The 19,134-nt window shown below is 38.3% G+C and overlaps 1 protein-coding gene across 1 annotated transcript in view; it reads right to left on the bottom strand.

Annotated features, from left to right (window-relative positions):
- Positions 1-18,068, bottom strand: part of TERF1 (telomeric repeat binding factor (NIMA-interacting) 1) — a 20,452-nt gene extending 2,384 nt beyond the window's left edge. Inside the window, exons 1-9 of the mRNA XM_010178593.1 lie at positions 17,942-18,068; positions 14,998-15,456; positions 12,629-12,724; positions 10,322-10,452; positions 9,591-9,677; positions 8,104-8,253; positions 5,851-5,957; positions 4,597-4,640; positions 3,930-3,994 (exon numbers count right to left, since the gene is read on the bottom strand). Of these exons, the coding sequence (XP_010176895.1) occupies positions 3,930-3,994; positions 4,597-4,640; positions 5,851-5,957; positions 8,104-8,253; positions 9,591-9,677; positions 10,322-10,452; positions 12,629-12,724; positions 14,998-15,456; positions 17,942-18,068 (1,266 nt within the window). The remainder of the gene's footprint in view (positions 1-3,929; positions 3,995-4,596; positions 4,641-5,850; positions 5,958-8,103; positions 8,254-9,590; positions 9,678-10,321; positions 10,453-12,628; positions 12,725-14,997; positions 15,457-17,941) is intronic.
- Positions 18,069-19,134: the final 1,066 nt, after the last annotated feature.

Genomic DNA, 19,134 nt, shown 5'->3' with positions numbered 1-19,134 from the left:
CCTCCAGCAGTGCTTGGAAAGGTCCAGGACCTTTTGAAATCCCTGCTGGGGCTTCAGCTGAGGGTTGTCTGTAGGCTCCTGTGGCATGTGGGGGCTGCTGAATCTCAGCTTTTAATACAGGTCAGTCCAGAACCCCACTGCGAGCTAAAAGAGGGAAAGGTAATTGTAGTTTCAGTCTAGTCAAAGTACTTCTGCTATCTGGTAAAATTTAGGAGAGGTTGGTCAGGAAATTCTGGGTTGGTTTCAGCTATTAACATGGTATGAACATGGAATTATAGAATCATAGAATGGTTAGAGTAGGAAGGGACATATAAAATTGAGTTAGATTGATTTTCCAACTATGAAATAGATACAGTTCTAGCTATAAAACAGGAAGAAAACTGAATGAATAAGGCTATGGCTGACCTTTAAAACTGGAACTTTTATAATTGTGAAGAATTGGGTAGAAAGGGAAATCCAGTTTCAAAGGAATAGCTATGACTTACAGAAATTTAAACTTGATAAATCCAAGTAGTAGAACAGAATTGTTTGTTTTAAGGGCAGAATCTTTTAAGGATCCTTAGAAGGGTTCCAGCTCATCAGGACAGGAGAAAGTTTAAAAAAAAAAAATTGAGTGCCAGCCTGGATGGTTCCTTTCCTCCCACCATGAATTTAAGCTGTTAAAGGTGGCAGAAGCACTCAGTGGTGAAATGGGGCAGGGGAGGTGTGTCTCTGAGCGAGAACTTAGATAACATTTAGCCTGATCAAAATTCTATTCCGGGTATTCTGCAACAAATGGAAATTTGGCATCTACACAATGTGCAACCTGAGGCATGTGAAGATCAAACGTCACATCTGAAAGTTGGAGTTATTCCAGCTTAGTGCAACTATCAGTGCTTCCTCAAGAAACGATGACACTGATAAACCTCAGTAACCAGTGAAAGAATTGAGTGGTAGTAGTTCAGCTGTCTTTGTAAACACTTGGAAACCTAAAACCTCTCTAAAATAGTCTATCCTTTATCCCAAAGACTTCCTTTTTCCAATACTTCCTGGTCCACTGATTTTTTTTTCAACATTAGCAGTAAATGGTGCTTTTTATACCGTTGTTAAAAAGCCAGAGATTCCACTGGAACCATCTAGTTCATCTCACTTCAGAGCATGCCAGGAAACTTTCCTAAATAAAATCTTTAAGTAACACAGTTATGCTTGACCTACAGCACAAGATAATTCAAATACTTCCAGCAACAATCACAACCGTTGTTATTTGTTGTAATGACTAATTAGATTTGCTGTTAAAAGAAGGGTTGTTTTTTTTTTTAAGTTCTTTTGTTTTTTAAATTGCTTACCTTGAGCTTTTTTAAAAATAAATTTCTTCAGTTTAACATATAAACAAGGATCCTGCCTTACAGGTAAACCAGAGACTGACTCTTTTCACCGAGGAACTACATAGAGAAGTAACTTGCCTTCCCTCACACACACACTAACACACTGCCGGTGCCCTCTGGGATGGCAGTTATGTAGACTCTAGCACTGCACTGTTACAGGCTAGCAAGAGTGGTTGAGAGACTGGACATAATGCAGGACAATGTTTGAGTTAACATAATCACAGAGCCTAGTCTAGAGCAATGTGACATTTGGCTAGCTCAGTACGCTGGCAGAGCAAGCTTGAGTTTGCCAGACAGACTGCGTAGACATACCCTCACATATCCAAAGATCCTGTTATTCCTTAGAGTCAGTTATGCTCTAGTAACCTGCCTTGGTTTGACTATGCATTCTGGGACACTGCTCTGCTCTGATTTTTTTCCTCCAAGTTTAAATATATGGATTTTTTTTTCCATACAGGTCTGACTAAATTTTCAAAACCCATATTTTCAGACACAGTCTTTAATTTAAACAAACACAGATTTTAGACAACTCACAGGACTTACCATACACTTACAGGATATAAAGTTGAGTACAAACAGTTCCCTAAATTGTGACACTTGCAGCCCCTAATTTAGGAATGAGAAAATAAAGTGCACTTCCTTTCAATAGTACTGCAGGCTGTTGTATGCAGCTAACTGAAAACACAGCAATGAAAGGCTACAAATGGGCACTGAACCATTGCAATGAAATGCCATTTACAAAAAAAAAAGCAAACAATGCCAACATTGAAAGAGGGACTACATGGAAAAGGAAGTTCTAGAAGTCAACAGCCCTGAAATTCACTGCATTCTTTCATGCATGCAGACAATTTTATAACCCAGATAATTAAGCAGAAGAGTAGATTTGTTTAAAAGGCCAATATCACTGCTTTCTATACAATATTTATAAGCAGTCTCACTGCCAGGGAGTACAGCATAAATTTCAGACAGACAGCAAATGCCTACTTTTCTAAGTGTTAAAGAAACATAGTCCTGAATTTTAGTTTATATATTTCAAGTTTTTATAAGGTCTTCAATTAGTTCTTTGCTACTATCAGGTGTAGTTTTCTATAAATTTAGTCTTTACATTTCAATTAAAGTTGAACTATAACAGTCAAGAACATGACATCTATTTTTTTCTAGTGAGAGCTGTGCACAAGACCTAGACCAGGATACTTTGCTTGTAGCTGACCCCATAACACACTATCTCAACATAAAAATAGGTGAATATAAAGCTGATATTAGCTCTGTGTCAGTTGTGGTTCAATTAGTTTAAATCTTGATGTTGAAAACAAGACTGAAGGAAGTGTGCATGCTTACCAGCAACTGGCTGACAAGGTACCAATCCAACATAAATTGGAATAAAGTAACAAGCAAATCCAGTAAGCACAGTGGGGTGGTTTTTTGTGAGTGTTTTGTTTGTTTTTTGTTTTGGTTTGGGTTTTGTTTGTTTGTTTTTTGTGTCCCTCCCCTCCCCAACAGGTTATATTTGCAGCTTTTAAGGCAGCTCTCAGTTATTTAACTATTTCTGAGATTTTTATGAAAGTGAAAAACTGGTCATATGTAACAATAATATCCTTAACCTCCAAGGATAGATAAGCTCTCGTTAGGACCTCAACGAATTTGAGGACAGCATGTAACTGAAGATTTAACCAATACTTCAACTTCAGTAAAAATGCTTAGAGAACTAGGAATAAGTACAACTCCCCACAAGGGCAGCCTGAAAAAAAAACCATAGGCAGATTTGTCCTTCCCTGTTATATGAAAAACAAAATGTCAAAATGAACATCAGAAAAATGAAACAGCTCACACCAAAATGAACTTACATTGATAAACTTGTACAGAAAGACTCCATATTGCTTCCTAAGAGATATTCTCAAGAGGAATTCAGCAATGGGAATATATTTATTTCGTGTCAATTTCATTCAGAAGTGTTTATCATTTATCATTACTGAAGAAAGTTGGCTATGTGCAAAAATCAGTTTGTAACAGTTTAGCTCATCATCAAATCAACTTCACATTGCCTTCTATTAAGGTATAGACTTCTGTACTTCCCATCAATAGGGATTTCTGAACATTAATGAACATAGAATTATTTTAAAGTAATTCAATGAAGTAGGCTTACCCATTAAGAGAATGCAGAGGACTATTTTAAATGCAGCGTTATAAAAAGATTCTATTATTTGGTTTATAAAAACTAGAATAGTTTTCCAAGTGAATATATGTTTTCACCTCATATGAGCAAAGTATTACATTATAAAAGTCATTAAAACTTTGACCTTTTAAGTGGTAAAACAGAAAGTCTTTGATGTTTGCCCAAAACTCTCCTGGGTAAATGGTACCCTGAATTCTACAAACCAAACAGTGGAAAGATTTATTTTTTTCACATTTTTAAAAAATATTTCAGACTATTACTTTAGTAACAGTGTATTTCAACAAATTAAAGGCTCTTAGGTATTAGCAACAATATTTGAGACTGTACAAAAAAAGGCCTTTTCTTTTTCAAAGACAGGAATTAACACTTTAGAACAGAGAATGGATACAAACCTGTCTTCTTCGATAACAAGCCAAAGAATCTTCATGTTCTTCCACATTCTGCAAGTTGTTCAGACCTAGAAGACAGTTAAGAGGACCAGTGAGGAGTCAACATTAAGGCAGCAGTTTTGTATTCTACTATTTACATGAGACAAAAATGTACAGCGTTTTGATATGCTTTGACTGGGAAAATTTCAGTGTTTGTTTATATACAAATGTACTTTTATATATGTATACACATGAATCTCAGACCAAGGACTCAAAAAATAGTCTGTTCAAAAAAGTCACTTCATTTTTCTATGCAATAGAGCTCACAGAAGAACTCCATTTTAAACAAATGGCTAAAAAGTGGTTCATAATAATGAAACATTTTTATTTCATTTTGGTAAAAACATTCTTACTCTACAAAGAGAGAATGGAAACTAACCAGCAACCAGAGCTATGATACTTCGTATACAGGTTCCATCCTTCCACAGAACATGTGTCAGGTTCTGACTGTGGCAAGCACGCAAGGATTCTTAAAGAGTTTGACCTTTTAAGTACAACATGGTCACATGCAGAAGCTATAATCATCATCTTGTGGTAAGACAGTGCTAAGGGTTTTCAAAACCTACTTATAAATATTATATAATCCATGTTCTAAGTTTTTAAAAAGTAATACAAGGAATATAACACTTACTCTGAAGAACACCTCTCACTCCACATTTCCGTCTTGAACGAGGCCTGCAAGGAACACAGAACTTAAGTAAAAACACACAGAATTTCATGAAGTGTCTATGACCAAGAACAACAACAAAAAATAGTTTTTTACCTTATTGTGGGGTTTTTTATGATTCCAGGTGACTGATATGTAATACTCTGTTGCTTTTTCACTGATCTTAAAAAAAAGTTCTAGTTAGCAACTTGTCATTTATGTGATTCAACAATATTAATATAAAGATTCTTTTACAGAAACAGTGGCATACAAACACTAACTACTTCAATCCATTAACCCTCTTAACTTTGCCTCCCTATACCTGGAGGATATATACACAAGGCATTACATATTTGAGCTGAAGACATGAGGTATTTTGCTCGTCTATTTTTTCAGACCTTCTTCACAACCTAGGAATGCTTTTCATAGTTGTTTTTTTTTTAAGTAATTCATCATACCTCTCAGATATAATTGTGTCAGGAGCTGTCCTTTAAATAAAAAAATCTTATGACTTGTCTTTCTGTATACTGTCTGCATCAGTCAATTTTCTTAACTAAACAGTGCCAAGTATTCAAAGTATAAAACTGCCGAAATACAAGTTCTGTCCCAACTAAATACTACAATTTATTCTTCATGAAAAACAAGTGGTGACAAACCTAGAATATTAGTATTTTTTCCAAACTAAAGTCAGGGAGGAGGAATGAACTGGGCTTTAACTTCCTCCAGCATTTCTTAGAAAAGCATGTAATTGTTTTGAGGGCTCACATTGCCAGCATCATGAAGCAACAATTTCTCATCACATTAGTATCGCTAATTAAGAGACTCTTGTGTTTAGCTGTATGGAAAAAGTGATAGACTAATTTCCTTTCCTTACCCTCTTTCTTCTCCAGACCACCTATAGTCTGAAATTATGAGGGCAGGACTAAAAGGAGCTCAATCAAGCATAAAGAAAAAAAAACCCAAACTGAAGCACTTACATGTTTTTGTTGTTATACAAGACTGACAGCTGTTCAAACTGAAAAATGTGCATCTTCAACAAGTACATAACGTTAAGCTATTTGATATAAATGCCAAAAGTAACAACCACAGAAAAGCCAAAAATTAAAAACAAGGTATGTGCTTATAGTTAATTTTCTATTGGACAACAGTTTGGAATTTAATGCACTTCCTTCTACCTATTTAGAGGGTTCAAGTCATTGTCCAAGCACATCTCTCAGCAGTATAATGCTTCATACAAACCTTCGTTTTGTTTCCAAATTCCTTTTGTCTTTTTCATGGACGTTCACAGTTGTGTTTTGCAATAGTCTTGCTCCAGATCCTTTAGACTCTATCTCTTTTGTGGCTGCCTGTGAGAAACAGAATTGATACTTCAAAATTAAAGCCAGATAGTACCTTAATTGTAGTTTACATTAAGATCAATATGCATATTCTCTATTAGGACTAACTGCTTATTTCAGAACTTTCAGAGGTATTAGCGTCAAAATAAGTTTCAAAACAACCATATTGTGTTAGGTTGAAATTCATCACTACCTTTACCAGCTAATAACTCAGAAATTTTAGTCATAGTGGCAAGTGTTATTTATACGGACACAAATAAATTCAGTGAATACTTGCATAGAAAGCAAACGTAGATATGTGCGAAATAGATTGCAGAGATTAACTACTAACACTATCAAAGTACTCCAAAGTCTTTAGAAACTGAAAACTGACAGGCCTCACAAATTCATCTGCTTCTGTTGCACATGGCAGGATCAAGCATGCCTATAACACTTTCAAAAGATGTCTAATCAGACTTTAGGCTTGTAATGTAACAATTGTAATGTAAGAATCCTGCCTAAACTTTTAGCGACAAACTAGGATTATTTCTCCTCCGTTCCCAAAAGGAGGAAGGAATAGGTCAATAATCTTCACAGAATGTCCAAAGGATTGTAAAATTTGTACTTTCCCCTAGATTCCTCCACCTTCCAAAAAAACCAACAAAAAACAACCAAACAAAAGAAATCCCACCAAACCAAAAACCCAACAAACAAACCCAACAAATTAGTCCATTCTTTGCTGTCAACTTTCTTCTCTAGCATCTTAAGGTATACTTACTGCTCAAATCATAAAAAATAATCCTTGTTGTGCACCATCATTACTGAGCAGAGTCTATCATCTTCCATCCAACACTGTCTATACATTCCAATAAGTGATCTGTTTTGCAACAGTCAAATATCATAATTATTCAAAATTGACAGATCACTACAGGCCCATTATTAGTTCTCTTTATGCTTAGCCAGTTGCTCCCACTTTTCACCTATTTTTTCCTTTCAGGGCTTGCTTTTGCCTCCCTGTTAATTTTCTGTCATCCATCTAATTTTCAGTCTTCTTGAAATCTTAAGCTGTCCTTCACAGTAGCTTGCAGAATCTCTCAACATTTATGAAAGTCAGATAATACAAAATCATTCTTTATTTCATTCATTCAACCATGAAAATACTGGAAGGTATCGTGGTGACAGAACACTTCCAACCACAGAAGAAAATGTTTCACTGTCAAATTTTATACCTACCCAACTACTACATATTTCAGCTATAAGTTTACAAAAGGTCACGTAGTTCCACCCCCCTGCAGTAAGCAGGGACAGATACCAGATCAAGTTGCTGAGAGCTCCATCAAGCCTGACCTTGAATGAATGTCTCCAGGGCTGGGCCCTCCACCACCTCACTGGGCAACCCGTTTATACTTTGAATGCATTTAATAAGTTCTCTAGTCTCTCTTTCTGGTAAGAAAATGAAAACCCCAGAGGAACTTCAGGTTTGTTTATTTAAAATTTGCTTCTTATTACCTTTAGATGTTTGTGCTTTTGTAATCGAGTAATTCAATATTCTTTCATAGGAGGTAAACATAAGAGAAATTCTTTACAATCCTCCTGAAGATGAGCTGCAGGAGGAATGTTGTGGTTGCCAATTTTAAATCACTTTTGAGCAAGATGATTTGTAAGGAGCTTTCTTATTTACAGAAAAACAGCAATAATAGTTTTCTATCACCTAACTCCTCCGGCATCCCTAAAGCTTTCACCCAATTAACATGGGTGATTGATCTTTTAATTTTAGTAGGAGAAGTCATATAGACTTAAACAAAATACACAATAAATATATAGTTACATTATCTTTTAAGGAGTCTCAGATCAGAATGGCTTCTCTTAAACATACACTAATGACAGACCTCGTTTTAATTATGCTTTTTTCCTAACTACTTTTCTAATCAAAACAGTTGTGGAAAAAACATACACAAAAGATATTTTAGGGGAGTCTTACTCCTACTAACTTTCTCCTAAACATATATTAAACATGTTTTTTTAATTAATAAGACAATCTAAAGGAATTTAAAGCTTCCTTTTCATCTAATACAATAACTGAGTATTGTCTAAACAACTTCCTTGGCAGTATGAATTTATTTAATCTTACCAGGTACCACTTTTGAAATAAGTTTTGAAAATAGTTTCAACATACCTGTAGTAAGAAGTTAGTTTCATTTTCTCTCATGAACAGTTCAATGTAAGACTTGATTTTACTTATCAGAAGACTGTAACTGAAGCTTTCGAGAAGGGGAATATAAGGATCCTTGTTTTTAATTATGGTTGCCAGCTTCATCCTTAAGGGCTAAGAAAAGCACAGCTTTATACAACATAAAAATATATCCTGCAGTAAACTTATACACCTATGCTAAACAGGACATACGCAAATCTAAGCATCATGATTGTAGAGTTTTCTGAATATGCCTATACAACTTCATACTACTGTTTGAAAGTTCATGAGCTATAATACCAAGAGTTTACCTTATATGGTCAGTAAACGGTTACGTGCAACTTTCTAGATATCCTCATCATTTTCATTCCCTTTATGAATAATGAAAGCAGAGTTGTCAATGGAACAAAAACATCCTGAAAAGGCCAGTCATTACTAGGTTCTCTTTTTTGATTTGCTGCCTTAGAAAGATTGCCATTGAAAGGGGTTTATAGCATTCAGGAAAAGTACTATTTAGTTCTGTAGCACTAAGGACATATCGATACTGATAATCACATCACAACTTCAGTTTGTCTACCAACCACTCTGAATCTTACAAAGACCAATACAGCCATGAATTAACTTCTGTGTACAGGTTGCAGACTTATTTATGAATTTGACTACTACTACCAGTCTATACTTTCCAAACATCTGACTCCTCTGAATGAAAAGTGTATCTGAAGAATAAGTTACACACATGCTACTATTTACATAAAACATGCATCCCAAAAGGAAGATAGAGGCAGCATATTTGCCTTTTTTTCTTTTTGCCTGCAGTTCTCCTTTTGCTCTTTTCTCCACTCCAGCAAATTCAGGTGCGTGCACTAGCTATTATTTCAGAGAAACGTACTCAAATTTGCATCTTTCTGAATGATGCAGTTGGCATCAAACCAGGAGGTGGCCTGGCCCACATGTTATCTTTTCCAGAGAGAGGCATAATGATATCCACTCTATACGACAGATGCTAATGAGCTTTCCTTCACTGCAGTACTTCAGTATGTAGAACACTCAGAGACGAGTGCACTGCAATGGTTCAGAAAAAGTCAGCAGATTATTAGGGAGTTACTACATCTCTACTAGCATGTTTATACTGCCTTTACTCTGAGAATATAGCAATATCAAATTCCCAGAATCTGTAGACACTTCACTCCTCACATGGAGTAGGAAAGGGCATCAAGTTTGGACTGATGCTGCCCACAGTGAAGAGCAACTGCTACTTGAAGCATTTTACTCCCCCAAATCACCCTTTATTTCTATCAATCCCTTAGCCACAAATTTCCTTTTGTATTTACAATTGTCATGTGTGTGTAAGTGACTGCATAGGCAGTAATTAGGATGAAGCTATGCAGGTAGCATTTGCTAACTTTGGAAACATGTTCCCCTCTTCTTCTCTGAAAATGAGAGAGCTTAATGTAAGTTAAGGAGGTCACTACCTTATCTGAATCAGAACCTGTGAATAGCCTTTCAAGAACTTCAGCAGCCTCCTTGAAATATCCGTTTTCCATATGAACTGCTACAACCTACAACAAATATAATTACAAGATATGCTGAAATACATTTCATCCGAGATTCAGAAAAAAACCAAGAAAGTCACACTTTTACAGTTTTGTAAGACTTCCAAAATCCAGACGATTCTGTATTTAAGGGTTACCAACAATTATCTAGTTATAAGCTAGTTCTGAAGTAATACTAAGTCTCATGTATCAAGGCCTAAAACCTCTCCATCGGGCATTAAAAAAAGACACTAATTGATGCAAAATGTCCCATACTTACCTACTAAGTATTGCTTTCATCTTTCCCTGAAAGACTTTCACAGTCCTAGTAGCTGTCAACATGTTTTTACATGTTTCTTTTTGAAACCAAAAGTTTTCTAACACAGAATTATTTTTAAGCAAATAAAAAAGCTATTCATAATGTATTTTAAAGCTCAAGATACTAGTGTTTTGAAATTCCTATCTCAGTCGATATCTCACAGGGACAAGCAGGAATGAATTTAGATAGGAAAACTTTCCCTGTACACATCCATTTGCTCTGTACTTGAAAATAAGACAAATTTAGAAAATCCAGTTCAGCCTACTAACAGCCTAAACTTTTTGTAAATGAAGTCCTGATTTAGCAGAACGAATAGGTAGCATCCTAAAGCATTTGAATAAGTCACGCAGACCTGAACTTGAATCAGGCGACGAATATCTTCATGAAGCTTTTCCAGTTTGATTTCTTCCCTTTCAAGTGAAGTCCAGCAAGACAAAGCAGATTCTAGAGGTGAAATTCTTTGATCATTTTCAAAATGGCATTCTTAAGGAAGAAAAAAAAAGAAAAGAGGTATTTAAAAAAACTTAAATGATTAAGCTAAATATATTACATTATTTATACACAATAAAGTAATATGTGCTATACATAATTTCAATTCCTTTTTCCTCAACTAATTTTTAATATTTCTCTTCAGGTGTGTTTAAGAGACCTGAAGTAACTGCTTTCTTTTCAGAGAGACTGGTTATTCCTACCCTTACTAGTAACATTACTGTTGCATTTTTAAGGGAGATTATGTGTCTGCTAATTATTGTTCACTTAAAATGCTACTCGGAATAGTGCTAATTTTAGCACCATGTACTTGAGCTGGCATTAATAATACTCTTACATTAAGCTTGGCATCAGATATTAAAACAATTGGTACTGATACTGTTAATTTTGTAATATAACCACTATCCTAAGTGTTTTTTCCTAAGTCTACCTCTATATTTCCATGTCTTAACTTTTTGTTATATTTGAAGGCATTAAACTGAGAGGGAAATTCAAACAGCTTAACACAGGAGCATCACCAAAAAAGCAGAAGCATCCCATGTCATTGTACCACTGTGCCAACACCAAGTTTTGTGTAAACTCCAGAGAGCTGGATCAGTGACCAGTTCTGGCAGAAATCTATCCCAGCCCAATAACCATCCCCTCAACACTCTAGAAAGAGTTTCCCAGTCTGGTCTTCACACTTCTGCACAAGTTGAGTGTGCCAGCATCACAGATGGAGTAGGAGTTGGCAGGTGCTCAAGATTGCTTTATTCCCATGGCACTTCCAGCTTAGCTCAAGCTGTTCACTGAACTACAGCCTCACTTATTCCTTCATTTTATGACATCATAGCAGAATCTCTCTCAATATCTTCTTATTCCTTACAGTAAGTATTTTTCAGAAAGAAGGTAAACAATTTAAGCAATACTGAAAAAATATAGAATATTTTATACCCACTACAGTAAAAGACACGGAAAATTTAAATAGTTACATGTATATGTACGCATTAAAAAAAACACCAAACACTTCTGTATTTTTCTAATAATTGTTTCAATTAAGTAATATTAAATTACTTATTAAAGTTCATATTAAGTTTCTTTTAATATTGTAAAAAACAAAGTTGTAACGCTTAAAGAGTTAGCATCTTAAACAGCCTACTCTGTTTTAAGGCTCAGTATGGATTAGGTATTTTAATAACTGGAAAAGAATTAAGAAAGCTATCACATAATGTATTAGCTTTCCATGTACATTGTGCAACTACATTTGATGTAAACCCTACTAAGCACGTGCAATCTTCCTTACCACACAGGTCATTCTCTACACTGATAGATAAAAACCACATTGAAGTCATTCCCAAGTGTTCTGCACAATAATATAGTTTTAAAGCATTATCAGTAAAGCCTCATAATTTGTATATGATGAACTATTTTAAATATTAGAATTTGATCCTCAAGTTGAACTAACTCAAGAAGAGTGTTATTACCTGACAAGCAACCTGAGAAATTCCATTTTGGAAAAAAAACAAGCCTTTGCGGCACTGCTAGGCTGGAGTACACTTTTTCTTCCATGTTTGTGCTGGTGAGACTGCTTTTGAAGCCATTAAAATCCAATGAGTTTTATCAAGCAGTGAAAACTTGGAGCAGAAAAGGTAAAGCTTACAGAAATTTGAGAACGGAAGAAAAATCAGCTTGGCTAAACCAGTAAGTTGTGAATGCAGCCGAACAAGAGACATGGTAGTGAATAAGAGTCCCAAGGACCTGCTGCCAGTTCAAAGTCTTACAGCTGTCTGTAAGAAACAAGGGCAGTTATCCTTTCCACACATATTCCTGTGCAGAAAGAAAAGCACATTCTGTGCTTTAAAAACTTGCAAATATTGCTCACTAAGAACTACTCAATCTTTTCCAGGATATTTCTTTTGCTGATGCTACTCTGTAAAAAAAAACAAAAACAAACAACCCAGAAAGACCTGTAATTTAAGAAGCACATGGTCATTCAAACTCAAAGCACCTAGATCTGTCAGCACAGAATAACACCGGTCCTGCATACAGCTCAGTCACATATGGAATAGACAGGCTCAGTCATTTTCTTTATATTTATGTACAGTAAAGGCTATGTGAAAGCATACCTAACATCTCTCTGTTCAAGTTCACACAGATCTATTCAAGTGCAGAAAAAACAAAAAGTATTTACCAAGGTTCTTTCCTTTGGCAATTCTTATCAAAAGCTGACAAAGATACACTGTTTTCTTCTGATGTGTAGGTATATTGGAGAGGCCATTAATAATAGCTGGAAAAGAAAAGTTTAAGTCAGTCTTGCACTAGCACTGCCACAGTGTGGCTAGAAATATCCTAGACACTTATCAGACTTCAATAATCTACTAAATTTCTAATTCAATAGGAAACTGATAAAACACATTTAGTTTATGTTCTTCCATGTTAAAAGAACTTAAACCATATTTTAGAATTTGGCCAGAAAAACGTATCCCTCTTGCAGTTCACAGCAGTAATCTAGCAGTGATAAGATGCATCACAGGCTTATATTCGTCAAATTAGAAGACCACAGTATCTTACATAAATAAATAAAGCTTTGCTTTGCTCTGTAGTTTACCACGAAAGACAACTGTCTGCCCCTTAGTACATTTCTGTGGAAAGCCCACAAAACACAAGCCAGATGCAGACTGGTTACACTTACATGTTGCTATAGCAATCGACAGACCTAGAGCAGTAAAAGCTACAAGGAGAGCTTGGTCAGAAACATAAATCTGCAAGGAAAATCCTTCTTGCAAAGTTGGAAGGTCACTAGGATTATAATTTTAGAATAGGAGCTACCATGAGATTATTTCCATCATGCTGGTTACTGTGAACTTCATATTTTAATAGGCTGGATATAGTAATTCATTTTCACAGCATAATACAGAAACATTCAAAATGAAAAGTGAAGAATCTGTTGAGTGACTTGTTTAAGCTGCAGACTGAACACCCTAGTTCAGGAAGTGTTCATGTATCACTTTTGGTGTCAGACTAGCAGAAGACAGGATTATGAGCATGAGACCCTCAAGTTCTGCAATGACTCAACCAGAGTACGTAACACATTGTTTTACTTGGAAGTACTCAGCCTACTTGCTTATTAGTGTATGATCATCTCCTGTGAACAACAGATAGGCACAAAATTACAAAGTAATTAAATAGCCCCTATCCCCTAAGCTAACATTAAGCAAGATGCTGTCGTTGGGGCTTGGAAGAGCACATTTACAACTGATTCAGTGAGGACAGGTGAGATTCAAGAGATTTTAATTCCTATATCCAAAATAGTAAGTAAAAAAGAACATTGCTTAGAACACCAGTAAAGTGCCACTTGTTATAATCACAAATTCATGCAGCTTCCATGGCAGACAATGGAGTTTATTTCAGAAAGAGTTTGGATGAGTGGAATGTTAGAGATAAGCATCATCATCATGCCCTGAAGATGGAGCCAAAGCTTGAAAATTTTGGAAGCAGGCAGAACACTGTAGCTGAACGATTCCACAAAACAAAAGGGGTCATCTTGGCAAGTAGCTTGAGATATTTCAGCTTTCTCTGTTCTTTTAAGATACACCTACATTAGTGCTTTAATTCAGAGCTGGGGTTCAGCCTGGACTGTTTTATTTCCACCACATGCAAATGTTGCTGATAGTATTAAATCGCCTAGAATACCTTGTATCCTAGGAATCTTCCGAAGTCCTGAAAAGACTCTGAAAGCTCTGAAGAGCTGAAAAACCTCATCACTAGTGACCATGGTCATTAGAAGGCTACATGCACATGTAAAAAAATGCTTAAACAGAATAACCGGTAAGTGCAGAAGCACTGTTAGTGCTTTAGCACATTCTTTAGTGTTTCGCTAAAGCAAGCTGCTCCTCACACTTGACTGTGACACACTGTCTTCAGAACAGCCACAGCTGTTGGTGAGACAGAGCAGCCTGAAATGCTTATTAAGCTGATCCTTGAGGTCAAAAGAAACAGGTCAGAATTACCTAGGAAAGATGTTTATTGGACTTTCCTTGGTAGGAAGAGGAGCTGAGTGGAAGATACTAACACTAACTCCTAGTGTCTTTGGCCTTAGAGCACTAATCACAAAGGGCAGAACTGATAGTAGAAAGCACTATGTAAACCTCTGTAAGCTTACCTCATTAACATACTAAAACACCCTCCCTTAAACTAGGTGGAACCCCCACTCACAAAAGCCCCCAACCATCTGAGCATGCATAATACAAACAGAAACGCAAAGGGTTAGCTAGCCAATCATACAGGCAAGTGATACTTGTATACTTGGAGATAAGGTGATTTTACATTCTTTGGCCTATAAAAGAACTCCTGTACTGCGGGGAAGGGGTGCTAGCTTTGGGGGGGCTACACCAAGCACCCAGCTCTGCACAGAAATGCAATACAACAAATACCTCGACTCTGTGTGTACTTCGACTCATTGCACACCTGGTAAAAGAACCCCGATTTCTGGGACAGCACAGATACTTGAAAGCCACAAGCGCCCGCACCCTCAGAACCCGAATGACTGTCGGCCCTCACCCTGCGCCACACCCGTCCACCGCTGGAACTCCGCCGCGCAGCCCTCCCTGAAATGCCGGCACAGGCAGTGGCAAGCAAAGTCCAGCATCCAGTCCGCGACCACGGCTTCCACCTCAACCGCTGAGGGCGGCCAAACCCAACAACCACCCCCATGGAGCCCCCCTCCCCGCCTCAGCCATTTTAAACTCGCCCGCCAACGGCTAGCGGCCCCGCTCCGCCAATAATCTGGCCCGCGCTCGCCCCGCCCCTTGCCGCGCGGCAGCCATTCAACGCGGCCACCTCCTCTTGCGTCAGTGGGTGGGGCTGCGGCGCTCAGTCCCTTGCGGGGGACGGGGCAGTGGAGGAGCGGCCGCCGGGTGTGGGGGTGGCGTTCGGCACGCCGCTGGTAGGACAGTTGGTGGCTGGTATGTGTGTGTGGGCTTGAAGGAGCTTCTCTGCGGGCATCCTCGCTAACGCCCACTGAATAAACGGCGGCTTATGGTACCTTGTCCCCTGGCAGGAGGGTTCTGGGCAGCGTGGGCCGTGCCTGCGCCCGGCCACGGGTGGTCTAAGCACTTTCTTCTGCCGTGTTTGCGTCTTGAGAAGCTTAGGTCTGGCCGGGTGAAGACAGGCGGCCTGTGGTGTCAGAGGCCGAAAGGCTGAATGAGCGAGTGTCCTGCTTGGAGCAGGTGGCCGTGGGAGCTGCCCTATCCTGCAGTTTTAGGGAGACCACAAGGCGAAACAAAGGTGTTTGGGCATATGGGAGGCAGAGGGTGTCCTGTAGGAAATGTAGTCCCATGTGGATTCTGGACAGAAGGCATCTGGAGGAAGGAAGGAGAAGATGTCAGTGTTGCAGAGCCGGGAGACTTGAAGCCTTGACTTGGCAATAAAGCCTGGGATGGAATGTGAAGAGGGACTGGATTAGTTGGAGTGTGGAGTGCATCTATGTCCAGAGAAGGAGATAGGAATCCTATGTATATTTTAAAATGTTAAACCTAAGGAGAAAGAAAGCAATCTACGATAAGTTAAATTTAAGGCAAATGCTGAAGGGCAGAACAGTCTTTCTGTCTAAGACTTCATGGAGAGTGGGATAGTCTGTTGGTAGATGTGGTGAAAGTGTGAAAGACTTTAATTTGAGCTTTACTGCTGGGATGGACGGTGTGATATCAGAAAGCAGAATGAGTGAACTGGTAGGCCTTTGCTGCTGTTGACTCCTGTGGTCACTTCATATGCACCTTGATGATGGAAAAGCACAGAAAACCCTCCAAAGCTAATGGAAAATGCCTTAGGGAACTTAAGAAAACAAGATCATAAACTATGTATACTTGACGGGTAGGGTAAATAATTAAACAGGATAACCAAGTAGCTTAGGACAGTTTGGAGAACCACTTTGTTTAACGTACAGGACATACAGGAACAAGAACAATGATGTATACCAAGCCAAGTCTGCAGGTGGTTATGAAGTCAGTGCTACCTCTACGCATGCTACAAGCGAAGGGTCACCAAGAGGACGCCTGTGGACCAGTGAAGAAAGGAGCCAAAATAGGCTGGACTTAGGATATTAGTTCTACAAAGAGATGTGTTTATTCACAGTAGTTAGGATGCATATGTATTAGTATAGGGAATAAAAAGAACCTGTGTGTAACAACTAGTGGGAATCTCAGGTGATTCTGAGAGGACCCTGGCGCTGTATTAAACAATACTCTCTTAAACCTCTTACGAGTATTTAAGTTTTGTTTTCAGATCACCCCTCTGGAAATCAACCTGCAGCAGTCTTGCTGTGCCATAAAGAAACAGAGGTCAAACAGAGAAGAAAATACAAATTTTGACTTAAAAAATCGTATATTTGGACATCTTTATTAATAGAATATAAGATTTAAATTTTCACTTTGAAAGAGACTTAATACTTGGCAGTAGTTGTAAGCTTATGATGTAGAAAGCTTACAGATGGGTGCTTCCATGTGAATCTACAATGTCTGTCTTCAAGAACATGAATTCTTTACACTGGGCAAATTTGCTGTTACTTGCCAAATTGCTTGATAGTACTTCAGGATGACGGCAAGCCTGAAACTGTGACGGGCTGCTGATAATGACATGCAGCAGTTAGACATAAAAAATGAGATCATTATGCATTAATCTTTAAGTGAGCATGCATTTTGGGGCTTTTGTAGTAGAAACTGTGGGAGGAATGTATATCAAAGCTCAAAATTACCATGATCAAACAACAGCAGGAACAAACCTGCAAACTGTTGTTCTTTTTTTTTTCTCCTTGGTATTAGTCCTGTTCAGGTCCTCTTTGCCTCCAGAGGATTATAACTGCAGTGGTTCAAATGGAGAGAGACTTGATAGTTTCTTGAAAATGTACCTTGGGAAGCCACAGTAGTCACTTTGACCTGTTAAACGACAGAAAATGCCCTCACACCAGTGCCGTATATCCACACTACGTTCTGTGACAAACACTTGAGTGTTGTCTGACTTTTCTTTAGTGATCAGCTTTCTTTATGGGTGAATGTTTGTATTTAAAAGATCTCTACCTCTAAGACCCAGAAAATGCAAGATACCTTAGAACAGTACTGCAACATTTCTGCCTGGCTTATGAGCAGCATCAGCTTAAAACACTCTCTTCAATCTGAAAACAGCATGTGAAAATTCTTCTAATGTAATTAATGTTTCAGCTAGAAAAGTACAAATTTAATTTCATTTCCAAACTCCTTCCTGCAGCTGGTGCCCTTCTGCACTTGCCCTGCACACCCACAAAGGAGCCCTGAGAGACAGTGGCAGGCGAGGGAACCCCAAATAATCCCCTGCCCTTGATACTCCCAGGCCCACCACAAACCTATCTCCACAAACCCAGAGGAGCACAGGACACCATGGCAGGCAGGAACCGAAACTGCAGGCTCCCAGCAATAAACACTCTATCTGGGCCCCTCCCAGGGCTGCCCCAGGAGAACCTCAGCCCACTGACCCTGTGTCCACACGTGAAACCCATCAGCATCAGTCACTGGGAGCAGCTTTTTGGATCTCCTTTTGGGTGCTGCTGAGGAGTGGGACACATGATGGGATGCAGGAAGGAGTATTTTGGGGTTGCACATCATGACTTCTGGGAGGAACCAAAGGGAGGGATTTAGGTGATATGGAGGAGGGACAAGTGTGGGAAAATAGAGGGGCAAAGGGATAAAAAATGTTGCACGAAAATGGTTGGTATGGTTTTCTGTGCTGGATCAGTGCAGTCTCCTCTCTGCTCATTAAATTAATTTTTAACACCTTCCTTGATGAGGGCTCCAATGTTTGTGTCTGTGTGTGTGTGTCTGAGCTCAGTGGACCTCTGTCCTGCTTAGCCAGAGAGGGGTGGAGGATTAGGCTGTTGGTTCTGTCAGTGTTTGCATGAGTTCTCTGAGTGTCTGCCTGTGATCTCTGTGGCTGGCTGTGTGTATGTATAGATGTGTGGTTTGCATGTGCTTTCTGTGTGTGTGTGCCTACTGGAAATACATATTTTACATGTTTTTAAACTGGGCATTAATGTTACATAAATTAATTTTCTACAATTATTTTCTGGATTTTATAAGGAAACAAATACAGAGAAAGGAAGGATATGGATGTAGGACAAAGGTAGCCTGACCTTGAACTTTATTTTAAATGGGCCTGACAGAATTCCTAGCTGGACTGCGGAGGTTCTTGAGCTGGTGTGACCGGTTGGTCAAAGGTTATAAACCACAGTGTTAGATTAAGTATGAGTTTTTTTCCCCTTGGAGAATGCACTGAATTCCAGTGGCATTTTGTACTGATTTGCCTCACTACTCAGTATTTTGCATTATTACTCCAAATACGGTGTTTTGGAATACATGCTAGCACTCCAGCAGTTTTAGAGTCCCCCCAAAACATTGTCTATTCTTTTTTCCACGGAAAATACAAAACCTGTGGTTTCCTTGTTCTGAAGGCCTTCCTCTTAGATCCCTGCATGAATTGGTCTTATGTATTTTCATCTTACTGCAACCAGAATTGAGAATCCTATTAAAAAATATTTATCGGAGAAGCTACTGAGGTGGAAAAAAGAAGTCATGCACTGAAAACTCCAAGGTCCCTTTCACTTACAGAGGCTTTTGTGGTGTTAGTCCAGTTTATCCATTTTGCTGTCTTTTCTGCCTAGAAGGCACACTT

This window comes from Mesitornis unicolor, unplaced genomic scaffold (assembly GCF_000695765.1).
Source record: "Mesitornis unicolor isolate BGI_N332 unplaced genomic scaffold, ASM69576v1 scaffold11462, whole genome shotgun sequence".
Lineage (NCBI taxonomy): Eukaryota > Metazoa > Chordata > Aves > Mesitornithiformes > Mesitornithidae > Mesitornis > Mesitornis unicolor.
The sequence above is the reverse complement of the archived record's forward strand: the minus strand, read 5'-3'. Positions and strand labels throughout refer to the sequence as shown.